The 10,999-nt window shown below is 32.5% G+C and overlaps 1 protein-coding gene across 2 annotated transcripts; it reads left to right on the plus strand.

The window, feature by feature from the left end:
* The first annotated feature begins 3,670 nt into the window (after positions 1-3,670).
* On the plus strand, positions 3,671-9,283 carry LOC139514300 (beta-1,3-galactosyltransferase 1-like). Of its 2 annotated transcripts, none has more exons than XM_071303343.1 (3): positions 3,671-3,808; positions 7,341-7,400; positions 8,038-9,283. In XM_071303343.1, the coding sequence occupies exon 3, from the start codon at positions 8,060-8,062 to the stop codon at positions 9,173-9,175; it is 1,116 nt and encodes a 371-aa protein (XP_071159444.1). In that variant the 5' UTR covers positions 3,671-3,808; positions 7,341-7,400; positions 8,038-8,059; the 3' UTR covers positions 9,176-9,283. The 2 variants fall into 2 exon arrangements, with proteins under 2 accessions (XP_071159444.1, XP_071159443.1); XM_071303342.1 differs by lacking the exon at positions 3,671-3,808 and adding an exon at positions 6,010-6,116.
* Positions 9,284-10,999: the final 1,716 nt, after the last annotated feature.

Genomic DNA, 10,999 nt, shown 5'->3' on the forward strand with positions numbered 1-10,999 from the left:
CTATATTTTGCATGTGTAGTGCATCATGACATTGTTACGTGTACCATGATGAGCTTTCGTGCAGGACTGCTGTGTGTATATTTTACGTGGAGCATTTGATCAGACTTTGACTGTTTGACTCCTGACCTACATGTATGCACGTTGGGTGTGTCATCATGTTGCAGTGTGTTCCTCGGTATATTACCTTTACCTCAAAATATAATTTTCAATTGACCTTGCTTCTGAATATGTGACATGTAGATGTATTGTCATAAGATGATGAGTCTATTGGCACGAGAAACTTCATGTGAGCTTAACCTTTGCCCTCAATGTAAAACTTGTATGTTTTGTTTGAATTAAATGGAGAATTAACTGTATGATTGGCACTCGTACCACATCTTATTAGATATATAAGATATATATAATATATATTGTTAGTTTTGTGTACCACGATCCCCCTTTATCAAAATCCGATTTGTGTTTTTTTTTAACAATGATCCCTTAACCAGACTATGACTTTTTGACTCTTGACCTTTGCATATTGGATGTGTCTCTTGGTATGATTACCTTGACGTCAAGTCAGGAGTCTCTGGTTTTTGTTAGTCTTGTATGTTTTTATTTGTAAGTTTATTTTATGATTTGGAGTTTAAACTGGTACACATTTTGTTAAGGGCCATCTGAAGCCCGCCTCTGTGCGAGGGATTTTCTCGCTTTGTTGAAGATATAAAAAAGAAGATGTGGTATGATTGCAAGTGAGACAAATATCCACAAAAGACCAAAATGACACAGACATTAACAACTATAGGTCACCGTACAGCCTTCAACAATGAGCAAAGCCCATACCGCATAGTCAGCTATGAGGACCCATTAGTGGCTTTTGACTGTTTTACCTTGTCATGTCGGTGCCTTTAATAGCTGACTTTGCGGTATGAACCTTGCTCATTGTTGAAGACCGTGTGGTGACCTAGGCGACATTGTATAATTGTTAATTTCTGTGTCATTTAGTGTCTTGTGGAGAGTTTTCATTGGCACTCATGCACCAGCTTCTTTTATATATTGTGTATAAGTTTTGTAGTATTTGGTAGAGGCAAACTAAAGTTAGGAGAGCGGAACCCGTTTTTATGGGACGTTCGGGACAGACGGACTAGTGTAACTCTTTATGCCCCTAAATCATGGCGCCAAAACAGAAGTTCTGACTATTGTGCTGGTGATACACATCCCACTAGCACTGTCATTAACACATGTACACATAATTTTATTATAAAAATATTCAATCTTATTTTGATTTCTTTATTTTTGGGCGAATAATTATATGCATGCCGTTCACAATGACTGAATGAGTATCAAATTTGACAAATTTATTGTCATAATTATACATTTTATTATATTTTATAACTTTTTTTCCAACTCATTAAAGCTTACCAACTTATTGGTCATCACTTTCATTTATATGTCTTTTAACGTTCTGTTTTGAACAAAAATATTTGTTACATATACTTCACATGTATTTCTTTCAAATCTGACATTAATTTATTAAAAAGCCATTAAATAAAATTCAGTCGAACTTGATAATAAATGTGCAATCAAATATATATGCAAGTCGTCAACTGGTCAATTGGCTAGATGCACATATCGTTAGCCATATAAACAACATGTCCTAATTGGGTGGTTTTAAAACTTCTAGCATAGGCGGATCCAGGGGGCGCCCCCTCCCCCTTTCGTGAGAAAAATTTGGTTGATTATATAGGGAATCATTGAAGCATGACTGCCCCCCCCCCCCCCCCTTAGGAAAAGTTCTGGATCCGCCACTGTCTAGACATATTTACGTAAATAAGGGATGAGTAAAGGAAAAAAAAAAACCGACTGAATTAAATAAAAGGATGTTCGATGTACTGTATACTTCGGTTTGTTTTAAAATATCTATACAATGCTTTATTTTTATCTAGTTTCCTTATCAAAATAATTAAAATGAGAAGATAAATACCTTATAGCTTCCTTTACCGTCGATGCTAAAATGTTTAATGTTATAAAATTATTTTAGCGTCTTTGACCTACTTTACCTTTTTATTCGGAGACTTGCGGTTATCTTCCGTTATGTTCAACGGGAACATTAGAATGATCTTAAATAGAACCCAGATGGAACCAAGAAGTTGGGTTGCCATAACCAAACAACCCGGATGTTGAACCAGTTACCATGGTATCGAACCAAAGAAACCAAGGTTCAGAACCGGAAAACTAGATGGAACCAAGGTTTAGAACCAGAGTGCCCGGATATAACCTAATTGCATTCGGAATTCTCATGACTTTTTATACCTTCAATGTATTTTCCAAATCATTTATTTATTTAGTATATTTATATATAATAATATAATTGTCGCCTTTAAATTTTCTGTATATCTTGTTCATCCGTTTTATCCGGTACGCTTACGTTAGGTGTCCGTTTTATGCGGTACTCATCCATTGGATGTACGTTCGACATCCGGTCTGTCCGGTACGTTTCCATTTCTCGTACGTTGCATATCCGGTGCGTGTCCGTTATGCATTCGTTACGTGTCCGTTTTATTCGGTCAGCACATCAACGGGCTCCCAACGGATAACAATTTTGTCAACGGACAACTTTTATTTTCATCCGTTAGGCGTCCGTTCGTGCTATCCGGTAAGGTGTGAACCGAGGCTCGACTTGTTGTTTAATTTTTGGCACACCAATTCAACAGTCAAATATCTTCGGCAAACGATATGTCCGCTGTCCAAAGACCGAAATAACACTTATATCAACAACAACACGATATTTAACTAAAACTGGGTGGGGAATGTTAATCATTCATCATTCTTGTCTATTATTCCGTTTTACCATTTTAAAAGATATGTTTCAGTACAGGTTACAGGTTACTTATTTTTTGTTTTACTTGTTTTACCTGTTAAAGCCTTCATGTATCTAACAGGACGATATCTGGTATAACTGGAGTATTTCCGATTATTGATTCTTTCTAATGCTTTGTGTTTGTATTTGAATGTATATGTAATTTGAACTTCCACCATAAAAATACTTATGACATGGATACCTTTCGAACAACATGTGTGTGGGGTTAAATTCGTCGACAAATATAGAAAGCCAAACACTTTAGCAGACCTGACACTTCTCCTATGGAACTACCTAAATAATTTTCACAAGTTCCACTTCTGATCATTCCAAACTTGCATTGTCTTGTTGTTCACTCCTCTCCTCCTTTCAAATTATGGAATCACATTTGCTTTTAGTATTAGCAGCCAGAACTGTTTAAGGTCAAATTTGCCAAACTTAGCTTTCCATTTATGACAGGCGAATCAATGTTCAATAATACATAAATTCTAATGTTCAAAAGTCTAGTTCATTGGCATTTGAAATTAAAAATATAACTGATATTGTCGAAGCCGTCAATTATAGTATTAACAATGTAGAATTACATTGATGGAATTATCAGGCTGAGACAAATATCTATAACAGGTATCTACGCTCTCCAGAATCGATAAATCGTTATTTACCTATTAGTTTTCCAATACACAAACATATACCTGTTAGCAGCTGGTTAGCAGGTACAGCAATTGAATTAATTTATCTGTTCTATACAACCCAGGTGAGCGGCACTACCACAGTCGAGTGGCAATCTGCAACGTTTATATTTTGTGTCACATGAAAATTATTACGTTTGTACTCTACCGTAATCAACGGAATTCATAAATACATATCTGTGTTTCATAACGGAACTCTTTTGATGAATATATGACCGATTCCTTTTTTACATCAAGATAAAATGTTTATCAGCGGAAACAGGATTGTACCAGTATAGAAGTAAGATTCATTTTAATTCACATCACAATTTTCATACATGAAATAGATATTTCAAGTTTATATATTATTGTACAAGCTTTTTTCTTCTTTTTTTTTTAATGAATGAAAATATCGGTCAACTTATACATGAAACATTGACCGAATTGATTACTAATTAACTGTAATGACGTAACGGCATCATACACAAACATAATTATATTATATTCTAAACATTGATAAACACCATGGCCTATTTACTATTTAATGTATTTGTCCGACGAATTCTTTAGAATTTATCTTCGTGAAATATTTCGATAAAAAAATGTTTCATTTGAGTTTCACGTCGCTGTCTAAAAGACACGTTTTCAAAATTCAATTTAAAAATATGCTAAAACGAGAAATATGATACTTGTTTACGATGAGAATGATCAAGAAGAATAAATATATATAGTTTATAATATTATATTCTAAGAATTATAATGAAATAAGAATTCCGTAAATGATATTGCGTTATTTTATCAACGATGTTGGCCTAGATAGGGTATTGAACTGATCTTTAATAATTCATATGCATTCCATCACAACAATACTTTCAGAACAAGACAAATTAGACTAAAATACTAAAATAATCAAAATACTCTTTACTAAGAAGAATTGTATAAGCTTACGTGGGTATATAGTGTTTCATAATCGATTTAGCACTTGATCTAAGGAAAGTACTGAACATATAAAGGTCTATACTTTACCTTGGGGGAAACCATACAGACTCATTAGAAAAACACAAAGAAAGCAATACAATTCGTGTGGTTTCAAATAAAATCTAACTAACCAACATGCAAATATCCTTTATAAGTCATTAGAAATATATATATATGGCTTGAAAGAGACACTACGCTTGCTTAGTGGATTAAATGAATTAATGTTTAAGTGGAGGAAAAAAAAAACCAAAAAAAAACTAAATGAAACAAAAAATAAGTTAGTTTCAAACAAAACGTTGAGTGTCACTGATATATCTATGTACAGATTTAAAAATAGCAATATTCATATCATATGAAAATAATCTGTTTCCAAAAAGTAATAATTCAATATTTATATCAACATTATCAGCAATGGAGTTAATGGAATCAAGAAGGATCTGTCTTACATCATTGTACTTAGGGCAAATGAAAAAAAAATGTTTGTTATCCTCAACAGGGTGATTACAGTTTGCACAAAAAGTGTTCTCGGATAAGAATTGATTAAACAGATGAGATTTTAGGTTGCTAGCATTATTTCTGAGTTGTGGTTGATTAACATACAGTTCCTGTCCGAATTTCTATTTCGGCTTTGATTTGCGTCAACAACACAATTGGTGTACCACGAGGAACAGAAGAGTCGAATGGAAACTTTGCTCGTGGATACAATTTGGCCACCGGATACCTGGACTTATCTGCCATTAACGAACCTGGATTGTTAAACAGGATTGAAAAATATACATATCGAAACATGTATACATAAAAGAAATGCTTCGGCAAAACTATTAAATATCCACTACACCAGTATTATCTGAACTAATTTATCGGTATTAAAAAGCGGATACTGTTTATTATTCCTTAGAATCCCACAGCCTGTTCCGTGTTTTATATTTTTTTTATATCTGATAATTGCTTTTGTATTCTTTTAACCATACAACTGGTTAATTTTTCATTCCAACTACATGTAGTACCAATAATAATATGTTAGTTTTAACTCGCGCACAGTTTTATTTTCCTTTTTGTTTGATTGCCTTTGCTAAAATTCTTTAATTTTGAAACTTTTTTTTTAACTCTTTTAACGTATCTTGCTATAATAATTCTTTTAGATGTAATAATTCTTTTAGATGTAACAGTAACAGTAGTTTGTATATATGCGGTAATCTATCCTTTTAATTACAGAGAAAATACGATGAAGCCAAAGTTTTAAGATTTTTTACTAATAAAACAAACACGAAAAGAAAAAAAAAAGGGGGGGCATACCCTAAGCGCCTGAGGATCAGAACTTAAAAAAAGAACCAAGCAGATATTTTGTGAATCAGAGTGTGTCAACGGTTTAAAATGAATGAATGAATACTTTATGACAGTTTCACACTCACAAAATGTCAGAAGAATTTTTAAATTATTTAAATCCTTGTCAATCACATGATCATTAAAACTTGAATGTTAGATTATGAGTACCTGTGTAAATCTTATCGTGTATACCTGGCGGTTTCTTTTCAAAATACCTATTGAACTATAAACAATTAAGTTGTATTCAGACAACGTATTTAGGGTGTGTAAATGTTGAAAAGGTGTGGTGTGTAGTTGCGAGAGAGGTATGTGTGTCTTAATATTTATATATTTATATTATTAAATTTCGTGATTTGACTACTGATCCGATGTATTTTACTATGTCAGTTATAACCATGTTTAATTTACATGTCAATGTATCTTCAATGAACAAAATCGAACTGATGAAAAGTTTGCTATAAGAACATAAATGTTTAAATACATGGAAAATATGAAGGAATTCGCATCAACAGTGACGGTGTAAACATTTTAAAGAAAAGGTTAAATTTATACATGTCAATGTAACTTTAATGAACAAAATCGAACTCATGAAGCATGTTTATATATAAGAACATTTGTAAATATTTTTAAATACACGAAAAGAAATGTAGTAATCCACAGCAACAGTGTCAGATGGTGTAAATATTATGAAAGAAACGTTTATTCTCGTGTCATGTAACTTCAATGATCAAAGTTTAACTCGTGAAACATTTGGCATAAGAACATTTGTATAATTATTTAAATACACAAAAATAAATGTAGGCGTGAATTCGCACTAACAGTGACGGAATAAATTTTATTAAAGAAAAGTCCATCCTTATGACTGACAATCAACATTCCTCAATTTTTTGGTAAAATAAAAAAAAAAAGAGTTCCATGATAGCATCGCACCCTATGAAATTAGCCCAATAACTCCTGGCAATTTATTGTGTCACGTGGAACTACTTCAAGATAATCCTTATTAATAATTTAAAATACAAAAATATTAACAACAAAAATATGAATACAAATATTTTGCTTATGATCTCTTGAACGCAGGCACTTGTCTCTGAAAAAAAATAATTCTATATGGATTAAGGAATATAAGAAATACTTAACAAAGACAAATGCCTGTGTTCTTGAACCGTTGTGACGCATTTTAAACATTAAAACTATCAACTACTAGGTTTACTACTGCATTGTGCAGGCTAATCGAAATGATCTTCATTTAAATTAATATCTATATCAATGGTTATATTTGAATGTTCGGAGATGATAATAACCTTAGTCAATAATACCTTATAAACTGTTGATTCCGGACACAAATTGTCCAAATCTCCTTGAAGATTTATAATATCCTGAGTGTAATATTTTATAAACATTTTCTGTCTGTAGCAAAGTAAACATATAAATCGGATACTAAAAATGTAGGAGTTACAATATAGTGGATACCATTCATGTAATAGACTTCTGATGTTACTTACTATCAACTGTTTATCGTAAATTTTTAGGCATTCAACGGAGACATCACTTGACTCGTTATGAAGTGAAGATAAAACAAAAAAGCTCAAGTAAGTAACTTACTAGTATATCTATAGGAGTCCGCTATTGTGTTTATGCACTTCACATTCTTTCATAACCTTTCATCCACATGTCAACGTTTACAACTAACTCCTTCCTAAAGCATGTAGATGAAATAATGTTTCTTTTACTATAGAATTATTTTCTTTTTCATATTGCAATTATATAGCAACTTATCTTCATTTAACGTGTTTTTGTGTTGTACGTGTTTAGATATTAGTATAAGACATTTTCAAACAAAAGCTATTGAATATGTTAACTCGAACAGAAGCTTTGGTGCCTATAAGGCGGACGGGAGTCCTAGATCGTAAAAAAATATATGTATGCATATTTGGCTCTTTTAGAACAACTTTGCCATTGCAGTATACGTTGTTTTTATTTTATTCTATGGTATTTTCTATAAACCCTATAAAAATATATACATATATTTACTACCTAACACTTAACCAACGCTTATGGTATTCTGCGAATAGATATACATGTACGCAATATGGATGATCTCTCGATATTTGCATTTTGACAACTAGACAAAAAATCAATTCATCATTCCCTGAAACTAAAATCCATATTAAGATAAACAAAAATGTTTGAGAAAAAGCATTCATATACATGTATTGATATTTCCAGGTGAAAATTACTCAAACCAACAATGATATTCCGGAAATGGCAAAATAAAAACCTACATTTAAAGTTTTTGTTATTGACTTTGAATGTTGCCCTTGCATGTTTAATTCTCACATTTGTAAACGATTTGCAATATCCTGCTGACATACAACATGGAAAACAACATATAAATCGTAGATTGATGTTAGGGAAAATCAACAAAGAACCAAGGGAACATCATCATCCAGTTTATAAAAGAAAAATCCTGTCAAAAACAACTTATCCTATCGTGGTATCTAGACCGTATAAAATTAACAATAAGAATATTTGTTCTGGTGTTGACAAAGTGTCTTGTATAGTCATGGTGCATACTGCGCCAAACCATTTCGAAAGGAGAATCCGAATGCGAGCAACTTGGCTGAACTCAACACACTACAGTCCCGAGAGTGTACGAGTAGTTTTTCTGCTGGGGTTAGTAGCTGATCCGATTTTGCAAATAAAATTAGAATACGAAAGTAAAATTTATAAAGATATAGTGCAAGGATATTTCATAGATTCATACAGAAATTTGACTAACAAAGGTGTAATGGGTTATAAATGGATTACTGAACATTGTAGAAATGCAGAATTTGTTGCTAAAATTGATGATGACGCTTTTATAAACTTCTTTAAATTATTCGAAGAGATGTCTTACTTGAAAGAAAAGAAGAAATATATCAAATGTAATAAAATTTCTAAAGGTTCGATGAAAATTATACGAGAAAATGACAGCAAGTGGTTCGTTCAAAATGATGAATTCAAAGATATGAAAAGATATCCACACACGTACTGTAGTGGCTTTACAGTGTTTCTGTCAACAGACTTGGTGCCAATGTTATATCATGCCGCCATTGGGTCGCCATTTTTCTGGGTGGACGATTTTTATTTATTCGGATTGCTTCCATCTAAAATTCAGGGTGTTATACATGATGGCCTTCGACCAAATTTGACGTTGAGATTTCCAGAAGGTTTTAATTGTTATCAAGAACAAGGTAGAAAATGTCAATATGTTGTGATGCCGGCTAAAGATAAAGAAATATACAGAATGTGGACGGCTGTTATCAGAGATAGAACGCAAAGTATATACGGCAATTACTACATGAATCTGCCATCTAGTGCTTAAAATGTTCGTCGTTTATATGAATGTGATATTTATTTTATTATATGATTATTTATATTACTTATATTGATATTTCAAGTTAAGTTATTATATAAAACAAATCAAAATGGACATTTCTTTTTGGTTATTTATACTGGTCTTTCTTACTGGTCAAAGTAGAATTTAATTGAACATGTAGTTGATTGTGAATTAGATGTTTTTCAAGATGATATTGCATACTTTTCACAGACATTGAGACATAAGATTTTAGCTATAAATGTCTATATACCGGATTATATATATATATTTTTGTCGAGCCTGCAACTTTTGTTGAAGAAAGCTCGACATAGGGATAGTGAGTGATCCGGCGGCGGCGGCGGCGTTAGCTAACTTCTTAAAAGCTTTATATTTAAGAAGGTGGAAGACCTGGATGCTTCATACTTTGTATATGCATGCCTCATGTTACAAAGTTTCCGTCAGTCACGTGTCCAATGTCCTTGACCTCATTTTCATGGTTCAGTGACTACTTGAAAAAAAAGTTCAGATTTTTTGTAATGTTAAATTCTCTTATTATAAGTAATAGGATAACTATATTTGGTATGTGCGTACCTTGCAATGTCCTCATGCCCGTCAGATAGTTGATATGACCTCGACCTCATTTCATGGATCAGTGAACAAGGTTAAGTTTTGGTGGTCAAGTCCATATCTCAGATACTATAAGCAATAGGTCTAGTATATTCGGTGTATGAAAGGACTGTAAGGTGTACATGTCCAACTGGCAGGTGTCATCTGACCTTGACCTCATTTTCATGGTTCAGTGGTTATAGTTATGTTTTTGTGTTTTGGTCTGTTTTTCTTATACTGTATACAATAGGTCTACTATATTTGGTGTATGGAATGATTTAAAGGTGTACATGTCTAGCTGGCAGGTGTCATCTGACCTTGATCTCATTTTCATGGTTCAGTGGTCAAAGTTAAGATTATTGAGTTTTGGTCTTTTTTTTCTAATACTAATTGCAATAGGTCAACTATATTTGGTGTATGGAAATATTATAGGATCTACATGTCAGTCGCGCAGGTTTTATTTGACCGTGACCTTATTTTCACGGTTCATTGCCCAGTGTTAAGCTTTTGTGTTTTGGTCTGTTTTTCTTAAACTATAAGCAATAGGTCAACTATATTTGTTGTATGGAAGAATTGTTAGATGTACATGCCTGCCTGGCATGATTCATCTGAACTTGACCTCATTGTCATGGTTCATTGGTCAATGTTTAGTTTTCTTGGTTAAGTTTATGTGACAGTTGTAATATAGCTTTATATTTCGGACTATCAACATAATATCAATGATTAGTCAAGAAGGCGAGACATTTCAGCGTGTGCACTCTTGTTTATAAGTTGTTCTGTAATTGCCCTACATTACCATTTTGAATATTATCAAACTTGAGTAAATTAATATTAATCAACCACTAAAATGTGCTTACTCTTCAGAAAACAGATTTTTAACTAGACAAAAAGATATTACCGACATAACATGTATTTGTAAATGAAATGTATCTATATTCTCGCGAAAATCGTGACAGACACACCTTGTCATCATAATATAACATGGATTAAAGGTACCAAGATACCTTTTACGAACAATTAAGAGAAATTTCATGGCATTGTCAGTTTGTTAAACTTTATGAGTTTGAATGGGCGTTTGGTATCCTTCGATAGCTCTTTAGCATGATGGTTTGTTCAAATAGATACTGTTTTAACTTACAATCATAATAAAGGATCGAGTAGAATATTTTGAAATGGTAATTTGTCGATGAACACTCTGTTAATACTTTATTTTAACTAGATAAT

Source organism: Mytilus edulis, chromosome 3, assembly GCF_963676685.1.
Source record: "Mytilus edulis chromosome 3, xbMytEdul2.2, whole genome shotgun sequence".
Lineage (NCBI taxonomy): Eukaryota > Metazoa > Mollusca > Bivalvia > Mytilida > Mytilidae > Mytilus > Mytilus edulis.